This window comes from Opisthorchis viverrini (genome assembly GCF_000715545.1).
Source record: "Opisthorchis viverrini unplaced genomic scaffold opera_v5_201, whole genome shotgun sequence".
NCBI classification, from domain to species: Eukaryota; Metazoa; Platyhelminthes; class Trematoda; order Opisthorchiida; family Opisthorchiidae; genus Opisthorchis; species Opisthorchis viverrini.
In genome coordinates this window covers 83,157-101,065 of record NW_008751856.1, presented here as the reverse complement: position 1 = coordinate 101,065, position 17,909 = coordinate 83,157, and the positions used below count along the sequence as shown (strand labels likewise).

Sequence of the window (17,909 nt, the reverse complement as noted above, 5' to 3'; positions counted from 1 at the left end):
ATTTTGGAAAAAAACACGTCTAATGGAAAACGTTCATCGACCCACGTGAAAGATGTTCATGGCGTGCCCCGTCGAGTACTTGGCAACTTGTTCCTTGGTGATCCAGTTGGTGACAACCACTTTCAAATCGTCGGAACCCGAGGCGATCAGGTTTCCAGAGGAATTGAAGGTCAGAGCGTTGACACATCCACGATGACACTACGATAGAAAGGGTCGCAAGAATGGTGAATATTGGGTGGGGATCAATAAACAATTAGCGACAAATGTTGAGCTTAGCAGGGTGGGAACCAAGCATAAACCACGAAGACCCTTTTCGTGGTAGCGGAAGTTCGAGAAAAACTTCAGTCGTTTGGGCCATTTCGGAGACCAGCTGCGCGAACAGCGCACTCCGAGATGGCTCAAGTGGTTAGAGCGCGAATCTACTGACCAGAAGGTCCATGATTCGAACCGGACCTCGGCCTCCCGACTTTCCGTGTCTAGGCGTGGGTAACCTGGCAGTATCCCAGCCCTCGTGCTTGCTTTGGATGGCATGGGAGCTAGGCACCGACAGGGTGCTACAGCTGAACGACTGCTATTTATTATTTCAGAGAGGTATGGTGAACGATGACTACCCAATCGGTCCCAAACATTTTTCAATTGACCATTATTTATTATTTTTACTCCGATTTAAAACAACCAATTGGATTGGAAATAAAAGTGGTGCAATGCCACCTTCCCAGCATTGACAATTCGTCTCGGGACAGCTCTTTCGTAACGGAAAAAAAGCTTTATATTACTGAATATTGTATTGCTGCACGGGTAACCCGATGCACTACACCTGAAGGAACCACGAGGGCCAAGGTGCTGCCAAACCCTAGCAGGAGCAGTCAAGATGCCAAGGTTGGGTTCGAACCACAGACCTTCCAGTCCGTAAGTTCGCGCCTTAACCACTGAGCTATCTCGAGCTCAAACCGAGGCCCTGACTGAAGTCAATTTCCAGCATTCTTTGTCAAGGGAAAGGATCTTGTTCTATAAACGTCACAGCAACAGTGGCGAACTTGGTTGTAGTCAGCTGTAATCGAACAGACCACCGTGAAACGAAGGATGACAACTCTCTATGATCGAATGTATCCTAGCACGTGTAATTCGGTAAGCTGGATATAGTCCCGTACAAGCAAGTACCCGTTTTCCAGTTCATCCGCTGACCACGGACGCCATAATATAACACGAAGATACCCTCTATTATCCACACGAAGATGTCATCGCTCAGCTTTAGCACCCTTTCGGTGCCTAGCTGCCATGCCACCCGAAGGTTGCAAGAGGGCTGGGATACTACCGGGTTGCCCAGTCGAGGGGCAGAGGTTGGGTTCGAATCACAGACCTTCCGGTCAGTAAATTCGCGCTCTAACCATTTTGTCCATTGTTGTGTCTTGCTGAACGGTAGTGGAACCCTGTATCGGTCCCTCGGCTTCCTGCTCCACCGGCAGCTCTACACAGCCTTTTATGGAGACAAAGGGAAATTATTACAACTGTATTTATACGGTAGTCACAGTGTTCCACAAGGTCGTGTCAGAATCTCCGTGAGGGGGCGAGAAGCGTCGATTCAAGGGTACTTGACTCGGATTGGCTGATATTCTGACCAATCAGGGCATGCCTTCGTTTGGCCCGTGTCCTGCACGTAACATCCGTCCAAATGATGTGGTGTTCGGACATTAGGGATGGCTGGCCTCCGTACAGCCATCTCGCCCAGAAGGTGTCACGTCAGGCAACTCTACCTAAAAGCACAGCCCACAGTACAGAGACCTAGGGGTAAGCCAGTGGAGTGCGATGAATGGCGAAAACCGATGAACGAGTCTGGCATTGAGTTGCCACCGAAATGAGGGTGATTTCCAGAAGCAAAGGGCGTAAACAGCTCAAAAATTGTCCATTTCGGTGCCTAGCTGCCATGCGACTCGAAGAAAGTACGAGAAATGGGGTAAAGCCAGAGGTATTCGAGAGGTAGAGGTTGCGTTCGAACCCCAGACCTCCCGGTCAGTAAATCTGCGCACTGACAACCGAACCATCTGGCCCCCATCGAACAACACAAGGTCACTGCAACGGTCACAAAGTGCGTTGGGATTAGTAATCCTGTGAACTATGGGGAAAAAATAAAAAACATCAATAGTGTGATGAAACCACTAACTTGGTTTGCAAGTGCCGAGTTTCCACAGCCTGCCGTTCAATTTAAAACGCAGACAATTGATCACAATCGAGGTGTCTGACGAACCAAATTCACAACTCAAATATGAGCGCATTCACCCAGTCGAGGCGTAGGAGTAACACACCCGCTCTACAAGTCAGGTGACCGGAGTTCAAAGTCCAACAAGACTCAACGCCACCACATTTGGAGTGGAATCCATAGAACCACGGCATCATGGCACTGAGAATACAGTTCAAATGAGCTCGAGATATCTGAGTGCTTAAGGCGTGAACTTACTGACTGCAAGGTCCGTGGTTCGAACCCAAGCGCGGCATCTCGACTCCTCCCCTGTCTAGGCCTGGGCAACTTAGCCGTATCTCAGCCCCCATTGCAACTTTCAGGTGGCACGCAGGCTAAGCACCGAAAGGGTGGTACAACCGAACGATAACTATTTTACTAGGTGAACCCTAATCCCAACTTTGGGACTGAGCGATTCGTACATCAAACAGCTACTAATGGCCCTAAGGTGCGAAATGCAGTTCCTATGCAGCATATTGTACGGCCGCCAGTGAACAGGGATGAAGCAACTGTCCACTGCTTTTCGGTTTCGTGCGCATCGATCGAATACACGATCATTAAAAATATGAAACTAAGATTATTGGATCACACAAGCACACGCGAGTGGCCTAAGAAACCCATCGAGAAATCCACTCCGACAGAATACACAGCAAACAGTTGGATGGGGCTGAGCAGCGCGCAATATTGCCAAATTTAGTGTCCAATTAGAACCAGAAAAAGCAACAGAATGCTTATGATCTTGCCTAAATGTGAACCAGCCGCACTCGCTTCGTGTGTAATGATCGATATCAGCGGTTACAAACCGTACACCTAGTGTACGGTAGTTCAAGCCCCCGATATTTTGGAAACTAAAAAAATTGGACAGCTGCATACAGAAGACAGTGGCCAGTGTCGTTAACACGTGATCCCAAGGTTGGCGCTGGACTTTCCACTAAGGAGAGCGAGGGCGAAGCTATGCACTTATGGCATAATCGGTCCTGCGCAGATGAAACCACAGGAAATGTGATAGCCGACCTATTTGGATCCATCTTGCCCACCCGCGCATCCTTGGAAGAAGACAAGCAAAAACAACCGACGGACAAACGAGGCACTCGGTCCCTGTGTTAATGAGGACCGTAGACGAGTCCAGCTTTAGCACCCTTTCGGTGCCAGACTGCCGTGGCCACCCGGACGAAGCACGAGGGCTGGGATACTACCAGGTTGCCCAAGCCTACACAGGGAATGTTGAGAGGCAGAGGCCGGGTTCGAGCCACGGACATTCCGGTCAGTAACGTCGCGCTCTAACCGTTGGAGCCATCTCTAGACAGGTCAGTCAACGCGGCAACTGTCGAAAAGAATGTTTGACCATGAGGCTCTCACAACGCAGGATCGTCGGGGGTTCGTCCATCCTAACTATAAGAGCAGAAACATTGCTGCATGTCACATTGATATTAGAGGAGATAACCATCCAATTGCAACACCCTTTCGGTACCCAACTGCCATGCCACCCAGAGGAAGCACGAAGGCTGGGATACTGCTAGGTTGCCTAAACAGGGAAAGTCGAGAGGCAGAGGTCGGGTTCGAACCAGTAACGTCAGCAACGTCGCGCTCTAACCACTTAAGCCATCTCACCCTGAGTGGTCTTCCTCGTTACTCTATTGGACAACAAAAATTTGATTTCTGCTGCGGAGATGGTTCGGAAAAGAGGAAGAAGAAGGCTCCGCTTGAGAGCACCCGCGAAGAAAGCAACCTCCCATGAAGGATAGAGTTTAGTCATCGATAGTCGATGTATAAAAGAAGCAGAAGCGAGGATCTCAAACCTTTAGACAGCTTCTTTGCCCGGTACAAGGTTTAACCGTGACTCATTCAGCATTAGGCTTATATTCGACAACTCGCTTCTTCTATCGCTGGGCGAAGACAGTAAACCATGTACGAAGATTCGCAAACGCAACCACATGTGTCTGTCTCAGCCGTTAGTTCATCACCCTCTCGAAAACAAGTGGATGACTCAAGTGTTACGGGTTAGTTGTTAATCATACGAAAAATCAACCGTAGACCACAAAAGGGGTTTTTTGACACCTGTTGACAAGATGAAACATGGATTGGTTCTAGGTTACTATCTACGAAACTAGCAAGAGCAGAAATCTACGCCCGTAACAAGAACTTCGAAAAGTGTAATCCTTAGGCACCCCGCATGCAAGTGTGTTTAAGTGAGTGTATGTGAGAATGACGCACTCTGCGCAACTCCAAATGGAGACACTGTTGAGGATGATGGTATCCCCAAAAAGTTCTTTGTTGTCAAACTAATTTTCTCAAATGTGAACTTTGAATCTTCGGACCTTTTCCCGCCATGTTGGATATGCTTCCGGAAGAACGCGTTTCGTTCCTATTGGCTGATCACAATTCGTATATCGTTTAGCTGTAACACCCTTTCGGTGCCTAGCTGAGGTGCCACCCGAAGGTTGCACGAGGGTTGAGATACTGCCAGGTTGCCCAAGCCCAGACAGGGGAAGTCGAGAGACAGAGGTGGGGTTCGAACCACGGACCTTTCGGTCAGTAAATTCGCGCTCCAATCAATTGGGCCATCTCGCCCCCACTTTGTATATACAAATGCATTTATCAGTCTTCAAGGTCATCCAATATAAATATAGTTACCCCCATTGTACATTGCCTTTGATCGAGCAGCAAAAACTCCCTAGAAGGTGCGATCTTTTTTCTCTGCGCTGGGAGAGGTTGGGCCCGCGTCGTAGCTGGGGATCTATGCGCTCGTTCTCACGTCGCATATAGCCATGATCGTAACAGATACTATGTTATACCGAACATTCATAGATAAAATCCGCTGCGGTAATCCTGAATACAGAAAGGCTACGGAAGAAGTAACCTGCTCCTCAGAGGAACAGGGGAGCACAAATACGAACGGTGACAATACACAAGCGACCCAAATCAGCCACTCGCCCAGCGTACACTCGGTAGTAACTTTTCAATCGGGTATGGATGGAGGTTGAAACTCTCGAGGTGACTAACAACTCTAGGTAAGTTATCAAAGTTTGGAATGAAGGAACGAATTAAATGAAACACGGTTTCATCCTAGACATTACATATAAAACAAACGTATCCACCGTGCGGTCATATGAAAATTGTCCGTGAATCCTAGAAAACAAGGGTTTTTATGGATTTGGTGGTGTCCCACCACAACAGATGGTGCTTCGTGCCTAAACCTGTCCCGAGGCGGGTGGCTCTAAATAATCGAACATCATGCCGATTTGACGGATATGTCGCCAGCGGATGAAGGCATGCTCTGAGTGGTCAGAACACCGGCCAATCGGAGTCGAGCCTTTTTAGCTTGGTGCTTCTTGTACGCTCACGAAGATTCTGGCGTGACCTTGTGGAATATTTTGTGACAAGCCTGTAAGTGCAGTTCTAGTCATTTTCTTTTGCCTCTCAAGTTACTGCGCCTTTTGCTACACCATAGTGGCTGAAACAGGAAACCAAGGTGCGCCGTTCGAAAGACACAACAGAACACGTTCGGCTGTAGCACCCTTTCGGTGCCTAGCTGCCGTGCCACCCGAAGGTTGCAACAGGGCTGGGATACTGCCAGGTTGCCCAAGTCGAGAGGCAGAGGTCGGGTTCGAACCACGGACCTTCCGGTCAGTGAATTCGTGCTCTAACCACTTGGGTCATCTAACCCCCCCCCCAACAAAGCACGAACCCACCCACTACTCCGAACAGAGCAAATCTCCAAGGAGGGCGTGTTTGCGTAGGACTTTAAAACAATAGAGAGAATTTTGTGTCGAGTCAGAAATTTTGTTCGAAATTAAATTGGAAAAATCAGCACTTCGAAGAAAACACCGTTAACAAACCTTGAACTTGTTTTCCAAATGCAAGCGCGAAACCGCCCACAAACTGCCTTGTACTAGTTCAGAGAATGTTTGAGGATCAGCATGTCGTGTCCCTCGCTCTCGGTGCCCCTGAAGCTGGAGCCCATCAATTCGGGGCGAACCTTCACAACGCCACCGTGAAGCTTTGTAGCGGACGCGTCTGGATTTCGGAGCTGGTCCAATGTCACCTTGCTCACGGGCTAGAATCAAGTTGAAAGGATGTCTTAGGAAGGTATCTGTAGTGGTAGGAGGCGGCGTTGAATCCTTGTCGATAACAAGAGGGGTTGTGACGGACTGCTGATTGTTGACTTCCAGTGTTGAGTAGGGGGTTGGTGAAAAGGTGCGCGGGAATCGAGAACTTCCTATGTGATAAGCACTCCCGATGCGAAGGTCTCGGCGGAGCTGTTTCTGAAGGCAAATTGAAATGAATAACAACTAAATACTTGTCAGGAGTGGCCGCATAGCGACAGGGGAAAACTACCAGAAAGACATTAATTTGGTCGCGAAGCGAAGCTATCTGGCTGAACAATCGGGGTTTGTTTCGTTGGGTGTCAGTTTGTCCAGTCTGTCTACCTTACCGATCGGCGCTTCTGCGACTACGACCAGAATTTGTAGGACGAACAAACGCTCTTGAAAACAAAAACCAGTATCACTTGAGTATTCTGATTTATCCAAGAGACGTCATTCTGAGCCAGGCCTTTGAAAAAGCAAAATAACTCAGTCCGAAAGACCTAGTTTACAAAACTACGATAGAAGGGAACCCTATCAGAACCTGCGCCCCCGAAAAGGTTGACACTAAGATTACTTGAAGCTCATAGTAAATGGTCAATGCCTTCTTGATATTGACATTTCTAAAGGTATGTAGACGCAAGCAACTGTTGATGTTGTGGGTTTGTCGGACCAGCATAAAGTAGCCGAACTTAAGGAAGCTTATCGTACCACTTGGAACATAGTCATAAGTGACAAACATGGTCAAGCGCCGTCCAGAAATTGCATATCCCACGCAGGGAGAGATGTAAAAAAAAGTACAAACGTGGAGTATTCAGGCAAGGTTCGTCCACGGAAATTAATACAGCTCAAACGCCAGCTCTTTATCATGCCTTGAGTACACAGTAGGCCTGTAGCCCCTATAGGCAATTCAAGGAGTGCCATTGGAGGTTGCGGAGCGCTATACGCATCTCGGAATTTTCTGTTGTCATTGTTCGCCTTCCGGAATGGGGTCCACGTGACCCCTCCCGTGCCTGGCTGGATACACTGTTTTGGTTGTCAGAAAGCGTACTCGTAGGTGCCTTTACTAAGTTGTTGGTGGAAGGGGTAGGCGAGTCGGTGAAATGAAGTATCCAAGCTTACAACAATTGCTCAGTTGATAGAAAATGCATCCCCTGACGAGATTTTGCTTCGATTCGTGGGCTATCTTATTAGTGGATCGCCTGTGCGCATATTATTAGCTAAACCGTCCGACCAGGGTTCCTCCTCAATACCCTCGAGAACAGTGCTCTTCAGAGCCGACTCTACCTCAATTCATTTTCCCTGCCTCTTCCATGCATCAACCGGGGAATTTACCATGAATCTCGCGTCCGAGGCCGAACTAGGGGAAAAGCTTAAGACCCATGCGAAACTGCCAAGTCATTCTCAGTCTAGGAAAGAAACGAGACAAAAGTCAACGAACAGTGCCCGTCGAAAACGACACCGCTGCAGTCCGTCGATAAAAACGGACGAAGAGCGACAGACCTCCGTACCTCGTCGACGCCAAAGCAAGGGCTGGACGGGTGTCTAGTCTAGTAGAGACACTCTCGCTCGCACATCATCCACACCAGGGTTGAGTAGCCTAGGGTGAGAAGAGTAGCCGAGCAGCCAGGATAGTTACGGTGCTCGCATTTGACGGACGGTATACGTCAATGCAAGAAGGCATCCAGCAAACGAGGAAGAGCAGCAGTTGTCCTCATTGCTTCAAAGTTCGAAAGTATCTAGTCTAGTAGAGACATTCTCGCTCGCACATCATCCACACCTGTAGGTGCGGTCTCAGCAAATTTTGTGCCACCAGGGTTGAGCAGCCTAGGGTGAGAAGAGTAGCCGAGCAGCGACGGGTGTCTAGTCTAGTAGAGACACTCTCGCTCGCACATCATCCACACCAGGGTTGAGTAGCCTAGGGTGAGAAGAGTAGCCGAGCAGCCAGGACAGTTACGGTGCTCGCATTTGACGGACGGTATACGTCAATGCAAGAAGGCATCCAGCAAACGAGGAAGAGCAGCAGTTGTCCTCATTGCTTCAAAGTTCGAAAGTATATTTTGACGCATTTGAGGTGGCTACTGCAGACGGGCGCCCCGAAATCGTCTCTCAGGATGATGTAAGGTATAGGAAAACTAACAACTGCGGAATTCGGACCTGCAAAGAGAGCTCCGCGGCATTCAAATTACATGTTCTAAACGTAGCAACTATGAGGCGTAAGTAGCACATTCATCGCAAGATATGATGCATGGCAAATCCAATCTATACCACACCCAGCCAACGCTTAGCAGACACCAATTCACAAGCCACGAGAGTCTTCGTACACACCCTACATCCCCTACATCCCACTGATCTCGGAATAGCAGTGCTTAAGGCGCGAACGTACTGACCGGAAGGTCAGTAGCTCGAACTCAACCTCAGCATCTCGATTTCTCGTGTGTAGGCTTGAGCAACCTGGTGGTACCTTAGCACTCGTGACTCCTTCGGGTACCATAGCAGCTATGCGTCGAAAGGGTGCTACGGTCGATCAATGCGCGTAAAAGCCACGATCCTCAACCATAAATCACGCCTTATTGTATACTATGCCCTTTGTAAGCAAACCGATCTCACACCGTCGCCATAAATGCCAGAAGTCTGAAAAGCTGACCTGGTCTCTTGGATTCGACAAGTAATCTAGTGACCAATCTATCGAAACTTATACAACTGCCCAGGTAAACAAATTCATCTACTATGTCAATCGGCTTGTGTGCAAGCATAGGGTCTTGGCTTAATCTCACCTGGTCGTATAGCAGCACTTTCGCAGTAGTCGTAAGCACACAGTGCAACAAAAGTATTTAGGCAACTCAAAATGGCATATATTGTTTAATGTGCGTCAACAAAAGCCACGGATGCCTCCGAAGTTTCCAAGACAGACGGGGAAATTTCAAGTACCGCATCAATGAGAAAACTGAATAGCGGTTAGAGAGGACAGCCCTGCTTCACACAACCAGAGGTGGTTTATTCAGGGGAGAGCTTGCAGTATTGCCGTACACAGCCACAGGATTCTGCACGCAGTGCCAACAAATGGGATATAAATTTGGAAAAGACACCTAAGGCCGACCGACGGCGTCAAAAGCAGCTCTCAGATCAAGAAAAACGACTAACATGGCAAGCTCGGAAGAGTGGTGCTGCTCAAAAACTTGCCGGGGTAAACACACCGTCGACGCACCCTCAGCCAGGGTGAAACTTAGCAGTCTGAAGAAAATGAACCGTAGCGTAGTGTGACGGTTTGTGTGCCTCCTTGTGTGCCTCATTAGGCTATGCTAGCGAAGTATCTCTCAATGGTTGGAAGTCTGAACAAGATAATCTCCCGGTCCACCATGTCGGGAGCTAGAACATATGTGGAGACTTGTTCCATAAAAACGGTAATGCACTTGCATATCCCACCATTCACCGTTGCACTGCAGTCAGGCTTGCGAGCCAAAGACTTTGGTTCAGGACCCCAATGGTCCTCCTGTCTAAGTCTGGACACCGTGGCCCTTGCTCTCACACTGGACTATCTTGATATTGCTGTGAGTTGGGTATCGGAAACGAGAATTTGAGATGCCAGCAAAGCGATTGTGCCAAGTGTCCCATTACTCTCCACTCGCTTTCAGCTGCAAACCTCTAGCGATCCAGAGTTCGTTGCGGGGGCGAGATGTCTCAAGTGGTTAGAGCGCGAATTTACTGGCCGGAAGGTTCGTGGTTCGAACCCGACCTCATCCTCTCGACTTCCCCTGTCTAGGCTTGGGCGACTTGGCAGTATCCCAGCCCTCTTGCATCCTTCGTGTGGCATGGCAGCTAGGCACCGAAAGGGTACTACAGCTGTTTTTTTGGTTGGTTTGGTAGAGTTCGTTGCAGCTAGACGCGCAGTGGTTGGTATCATCCAAAGCCATCGTAAAGAGGATCCTTGTTCTACTGGGTATCCATTGATAGTCACCTCTTTGCGGTACGCCTGTCAACGTCCGTCAAGGAGTCTTACAAGCAGGATATTGACGCTGTCTGTCGTGTTGCAAGATATGGTTGCCGACCGATGTAAGTGGCGATCTTGTTGCCAGTTTCTATCCAGATCGCCTGAGTGGATGTTTGGAGGTGTAGGCACCCTTCCCCGAACACCTTTATTCTTTTTTTTCATAATAAGGCTTTCAAGTAAATCATGGTTGTACAGCATCGGTGTTAAACACTGATGTCATGCTGTCGATGATGTTGTCTGCGTGCCTGCTTACGCCCCAACCGGACGCAGCTCTGACTCAATCAAATAAGCGGATGCGAATTGTTCCTCAAACGTTACCGAGCTGCAGGTCCTCAGGAACTCCCAGCCGTTCTGTTCGAAGATGGAAGTGGAATCAATCGGTGCTTATCTAACTTATTTGTCTCTGAGAGGCTGTCCCCACCAACTAGAAAGAGCCGATAGTGTTGTGCGCTTCTAGAAAGAGGTGCTCGTAGTGAGTGTGGAAATGACTCCTGTTGAAACCAGTCCCATTGCATCACTTATTTTTACGTCTTACAAAGGGACGTGAGGACAGGACCCGAGAACGGTAAGCAGGATTCCGGCGGGGAAAACTATTTGGACCATTTCTTCGCACCCCATCAAGTGTTAGAGCGATTGCATGTATATAGGCGTCCAACAATCTTGGTGTTCCTTGACTTCAAGTGTCGCCTCATCGTGGTTGTTTGGCTTCTGTGCTGCAATGATCCTGTAGGATATGCCGGCTGCAACTCACATCCCAAAGGTCCAAAAATACCAAAAAGGCCGAAAGGAAGCAGCCTGAAGAACACCGAGTCTCCGTACTGTACGTAAAGTCATACTATTCTCTACGACGGGATTATGAAGGCAGTAAGGTGTTTTCCACCAGATGACCAGCATGTCCATATTTATGGAAGCAGCGATGCTGCATTCCAAGGGAGGACAGTTTAGAAAAGGTAGACCCTAAAGGCCGCACACTCTAATCGTTCAACGGTTGACCGTGACCGCAAGCGCATTATTCAATACGGTCAAAATATCTTTAAAACCCGAGTCTCGTGCTGCTCAAAAGACACCTGCTCGAGTCTTGTGCTGTTCAAAAGACACCTGCTGTGCACAGCCACATAAGAAGTGAAACAGCAATGCCGTATCCGTGAAACCCTTAACCAGGCCAGGCCGCTTCAGCTAAGTGGGTCAGAATTTGAGTCAAAGGTTCAAAAAGGGGCACTTCAGCCGGGAAGTATCATTTACTGTTGCAGCTCTTCAGAGCCCAAAAGTGCGTTCGATTTTGTCGAAAAAATCGTTCAGCTGTAGCACCCTTTCGGCGCCTAATTGCCATGCCACCCGAAGGTTGCACGAGAGCTGGGATACTGCCAGGTCGCCCAAGCCTAGACATGGGAAGTCAAGAGGCATAGGCCGGGTTCGAACCACGGACCTTCCGGTCAGTAAATTCGCGCTCTACCCACTTGGACTGGAAGGTCTCCAAAGCCCCAGGTGTTCCAATATTTCCGATATGGAACATCGGGACGACAGTGGTCTCATTTCGGAAAAAAAGCAGGAAACGCAAGCATTACTTGAACGGCCGACCAAGGTTATCCAGTCCTTTGACATCCTCCAAAGCCCCAGGTGTTCCAGTATTTCCGATATGGAACATCGAGACGACAGTGCTCATTTCGGAAAAAGGCAGGAAACGCAAGCATTACTTGAACAGCCGACCAAGGTTATCCAGTCCTTTGACATTTGCTTCACTTTCACAAAGTGCGAAGCCACGCTGCAGTAACAGCAGTCCCCGAATACATCCCCAAGAATTCAAGCGGTAACATTGAAAGTTGTGGAACACTATACGTTTGTCGGAAGTTGTGTTAGCTTAGAATGTAGTGCAACAGATCAGCTCAAAGCTCGAATCTATAAACCTCAGGTCGCACTTGCTAAGTTAACACATAACACTGGTTAACACTGGTACATCCCTAAATCTCAAGGGACGCGCGTACAAGGCTGCAGTATGGTTGTCAGATGTGAGTTGTTCGAGCAGTGGAACTCAGATCTCTTCAGGTGTTCAGGTTGTCTCATGACCTTCGCTCACATAGGCTGGCACTGGTGAACCTTAAACAAGACAACCAAAAAACGAAAGTTCTTTTGTGCGAAAGAATTTAAGACAATAATGTATCCAGTACCGAGAGCTGTGGTAGGCTGGTTATGTACTGCGTACATCAAACCAGCATTTGCCGCAAAATAAAGTTTTCGATGTTCAACTCAGAGTGCCGCAATCAGAGAGGTAGTCAAACCTTGACATAGTGTGAAGGCTATGAAGGAGATTACGAAGTCTCGGTACTGTCTATGCGACTCACCTTCCAAGACAGGGTTCGCGTAATTCTCACCGTGCATGTTTGGAGAAGCTGTAAGATATGGCAGCTAATCGACGTCAATTACGTTCTGGTCAGTTTATATTCAGATTGCCTGAATGAGTGTCCGAGTTGTGCATACTTCGGAATAATTGTGGTAGACTAGCACTAAGTCCCTTACTTATCAACTTTCGTTCTCTTCACTACGAGGCTTTCAAATAAATTATGGTTGTACGGCAGCGAAGCGTCAGGGTTGAACACCAATGCTGTGCTGTCGATGACAACAACGAGGAAACACAGCTTGATTCTTACGAATCTATCCCTCTCCACAACCCAACAATCTGCGCAAAATAGTTTCAACGAGCATCTTATATACCACGACTTCCAGGCCGACACCACATTGTTTTACGTATGACGTTCTTGCGTCCATTTTGAGGATCGGGATCACGGTCAAGACGCTTGTGTTTGAAAAATGATAATTTGTGTTGGATTTCTGCTGTTGACGGAGTACCACTTCTGGGTTCTTACAGAGATCGCGTTGAGCGAAGCCAGCTGAAATGCTGAGTCAATCGCTCAAGATAACGATTTTGGGATATTCTTACCCACCTGGCTGCTGGCGAGTAGCCTAGCTCGATGGCGAAGGAAGTAGAACATACACACCTTATCTATGACGTTGTGTTCGACTATAGCACCCTTTCGATGCCATCTGATATGCTACCCGTAGGAAACACGAGGGCTGGGATACTGCCAGGTTTCCCAAGCCTAGACGGAGGAAGTCGAGATGTAGAGGTCGGGTTCGAACCACGGTCCGGTCGTTGAATTCGTGCTCTAACTACTGAGCCATTCGCACCCTGTTTACGTTACTGTCCATATCAGATGCGTTTAGAGCCGTATCGGACTCCTGGCAAGCTTTCATGGTTGGATCCTGTGGAATGGAACAACAACATAACACGCGGGATCATACAACTCTAAAACCCAACCAACAGGCTATGGAGGTAGTATTTAGTCGGAATTCCGGTGAGAAGACCATCACAGCAGTACAGCCTCTAAGGAACAAGTCGCCGCACGCATTTTAAACCTTGACCTGGAAGGTGGACCCACCAACAGAGGCAATAAATCAAGATCCATGTTGTGTGATAATGATATTCAAAATCAAGTAGTAAACTCATGCAGTGTAAAGTGCAGCGCAACGATTCAGCTGGCAGAAATAAATGAAGATTACTGGATATCTGAAGACATCCACAGATGAGACGCAGCTTCGCGCTCACAACTGAACTACCACACTCACAACCGTATAGTCATTCATCCAGTCGACATGATTACACTGGAGACAGCAATATTAGTGGCGACACAAGTGCTTCACTACTACTACCAAACCGAAATGTGCATACAATTATTTATAAAGCCTAAATCTGGAAAGGAAAAATGGGTGAGATGGTGACCAGGCGTTAGCCTTCCGCATGTGCCTACATACCGAGGTGACAGCACGAAAGCCACTGACACCAGTAGGTAGCCAATTCCTGCAACGTCTCCAGCTAAACACAGGGAAGATCATGGGAACCCCAATCAGAAAACTAGACCACGCCAACAATATCCACACTCTTCGTAACCAATCCCACCGCACAGCTTACGTCACTTTGAAGGAGGAACCGAGAAAGATTCATCATTGAAAGAAGAAAAGAAAGCGTTCAGATGTAGCACCCTTCCGGTGCCTAGCTGCCATGCCACCCGAAGGAAGCACGAGGGCCGGGATACTGCCAGGTCGCCCAAGTCTAGACAGGGGAAGTCGAGTGGCGGAGGTCGGATTCGAACCACGGACCTTCCGGTCAGTAAATTGCGCTCTAACCACTTGGGCCATCTCGCCCCCGATTCATCATTGACGGCATGTGAGCTCAAGATAGTTCACTGGTTAAGCCGCGAACTTACCGACCAAACGGCTCACAACTCACACCCAAACCAGCACCTTGGGCAACCTGCAAGATACCTTCGGCCCTCATTATCCCCTCAGGTGTCACAACAGCTAAGCATCGAATGAATGCGACAGCTGAACGCGGCTCAGACACGGTGGTCGATAGTTGCCTCCGCGAATGAAGTGACTGCTGCAAAATCGAACGCGTCTTCTAGTTACTCGGTTGCGAATAAGTCGACGCCATTGGATACGGGCGACGTTCCTAAGGCATCGGTGGTCAAAAACCTGTAGAGGCCTCGGGTCATCTGACCGAAAATGTCATGTCTAACAACGATCCAACAACACAACCCTTACTACAGGCTGATAAATGAGACCCTTGACACCGAGTGGTATCCTTTTAACAACACAAGTGACGAAAATTGACAGGCGTGACTTAAGTCTTCGAGACTTGTGTACTGGCTTTATCAGACATCCGTCAGAGAGGTGAGGCGAGTCAATTTCCTACAACTCAACCAGTCACTGTCCCTCTAGTAACCCACATGAACTTTCAGTCCCTCGTTACAGGACGGAGTTGTATTCCGTTTCATAGCTCTGTAAACCATCCCTAAGTATGATAAAGTTCGGTTCTGGATAAGGTTTCCGTCAGTAAACCCATCTCGCAATTCCATGACTTAAAAATAGAGTAATGATTATAATTCACGCACGTGGAAGATTAATGTGGGGCAATGGGCGTCCGCACATGCGGAGTCTGATTCCTACAGGGCGATGACTTGACGTACGGAGCGATGCTCAACTGAAGGACCGCAAAGTGAAACAACTTCGGAGTACCATAGATTCTCAGGGAAGAATTTCCGACTGTTAAACATGATCACAACCTAAGAAGAACTTTCCAAAAACCGTGGTCATTGTCCACAACATGGAAATACAGATCTGATCCAGCGCCCAAATACACCAAAGAGAAGCAGTACCTTGTATGACTTCACATGGAATGTCGCCTCATGAGGACCTGAAGTGATTCCACGCACATCGAACACTGAGTAGAAGCTTGATGTTCTACCTGACGAGGTTTTCCGGAATTATAAGACCTGACATAAAATTGTACGAGAAAGTCAGATCCCCTAGACAGGATCGACAGGCGACCAAATTATGATCTTCAAGGTCCTCTCTTAACTTGACAATCCCCTTGGTCGTTGACATATGACGTTCTCTTGGCAAGGTTCATCCGCCAAACGTCTCCTTTTTTTGAGGAGAATCCTAGTCCATATGAGTCAGTGCACACTCAACTACTTGGTCGCTGACATATGACGTTCTCTTGGCAAGGTGCATCCGCCAAACGTCTCCTTTTTCTGAGGAGAATCCTAGTCCATATGAGTCAGTGGCTCCAGGTCTTGGATACGGTTTTGTTCGCACATTCCACCTTGGTACACAATTACCCCGTAAAGTAGTTCAATTATTCAAGTGGGATCCACCAATGAATCTACAGGGCTACCATTGCATCACTAGTCTCCGAAGTAGTCAGTGTGATATCTGGATCAATGAAACCAAATTACTGCATGCGGAAGAAAACGACTTAATTCCTCACCTTGAATGCCTCATAGTCTCCATCTTTCGGAGCCATATTGAAAGAATTCAATGAGTTAACTAAGTGCGTTTTATGTAAGCCGGAAATTTGACAATTACCTCCGTTTGTCCATTGCATATCAGTATCCATAGAGGTATAGTCCTCATCACTACTAGTGGAAACTAACAAGCGTATGAACAGACGGGTGTAACATACCCAATGCGTCGTCCAAACTAGCCGTATCGTTAGACTGAACGTCATTCATGTTTGATGCCTCAAAACTGTTTCAGAAACTCAGGGTCACAACTACTCTTCGTCGCTGAAGACTAGTCTTCGTTGAAGACTTCACGAACCTTACGACAGCGTGTTCAGTCGGGCAGTCGGAAACGAACCAAGCGCGACACTGAGCGCTCATTGGATAAAGGCTAATCACGTGCTCACTCGAAGTTATTCGACGTCGAACAGTAATGGCGGCTATTATGGATTAAGGGATTGATGCATAAGATCGAGGTTTCTGCATAAGTTTCCCGGGTCTGTTTTGTTCTTGTCGTTTAGTGGTTGCTTTTCGCCTGAAAGACAAAGCGAAAAAAGGGTGTAGCACTGCTATTTAAGCTTTCAGGGCGGGGCAGTTCTCTTGCAAGCGTGAGAACGGGCATTAAAAAGCGTCTAATAGCCCCTTGTACTCGGTTATAGATGAGGCGTGGAGAACCGGCAGAGGGAGGTTATTCCACACAGCAACTACAGAAATAGTGCGTCCTGAGCTTGATAAGCTTACCATGCCCACATCATGTGTAGGTGGGGTCAACTTTGAAAAAACCCCTGGCCAAGCCTTGTTCAAACAGGGCATTAGCAAACATTAGGTTTTCTCAGAGGCTGTGATATTCCATGGGAGGGAGGTCAATGTGAGAATTAAGTTTCGTACGTATATCGGTGTAACCAGACGAACTAGAAATCCAGAATTCAGCGCAGCGTAACAACCAGCACGTATGTATTCGAATTGGCGAATATGTACAGCATATGGAATAGTAGAACAAGAGAATAATGAATAGAGTATCAGTCATGTTCATCACAGTCAGGCACCGCGAGAATCGTCCAAGGATCTAGCGCCGGTAACCGTTTTCCTAGCAGGTTGTTGGGCTGCATCCTACTTGCGCCCGCAGTGAACAACTTGGTTAGCATATTAAAAAAGCGGGCCGCGTAAGCCATATACAGTACTTCGACGCCCATGCGGTCAATACGAAAGAAGGTGCGCCGAATCATCCGTCGAACGGCGAATGCCTTTTCAGCCTATTTTTTATCAAGCAGTTAGAGGGATGTGTTTGAAGGGATCCAAACACATAAACAGCCGTTGGTATCTATCCTCGTAACGTCTTCTAGTCCATTCTTACCATGCGCGACAAAAGGATTTGCTGAGCCTCCAGGGAGTGAAATATGCACGCACTTTTCATCATTCAGGAGAGGAAGCAGTCAAACGATTACTGCTTTGCAGCTTCCACATTCATTTGGAGGGTACTGGCATTTGAGCCTCATAATTTCAAGTCGTCCACCAAAAGTATACATGGATTTGGGAGAGCATCTGAAGGGTCTTGGCGGGGATCAGAAACAAGCGGTTCCAAAACAGAGCCTTGAGGGACTTCACTGGGGATCGGCGTTAAAGAGTACGTCAAAATAATTTTCAGTCGGGATTTTCTGTCTGATGGGAACCCTTAATCCCCTGTAGATTTTTCCCTTTAATCCCGCAATACTCGAATTTTTGGAGCAGCAAGTGGGTGGAAACAGATCAAATGCCTTTGA

General features: G+C 47.9%; 1 protein-coding gene across 1 annotated transcript in view; it reads right to left on the bottom strand.

Moving 5' to 3' along the window:
• Positions 1–16,507, bottom strand: part of T265_08061 (hypothetical protein) — a gene marked incomplete at both ends in the record, with an annotated part of 38,573 nt that extends 22,066 nt beyond the window's left edge. The window contains 4 exons of the mRNA XM_009173756.1: positions 46–198; positions 6,076–6,501; positions 13,505–13,570; positions 16,137–16,507. Coding sequence (XP_009172020.1) covers positions 46–198; positions 6,076–6,501; positions 13,505–13,570; positions 16,137–16,376 — 885 coding nt within the window. The remainder of the gene's footprint in view (positions 1–45; positions 199–6,075; positions 6,502–13,504; positions 13,571–16,136) is intronic.
• Between the last annotated feature and the right edge of the window lie 1,402 nt (positions 16,508–17,909).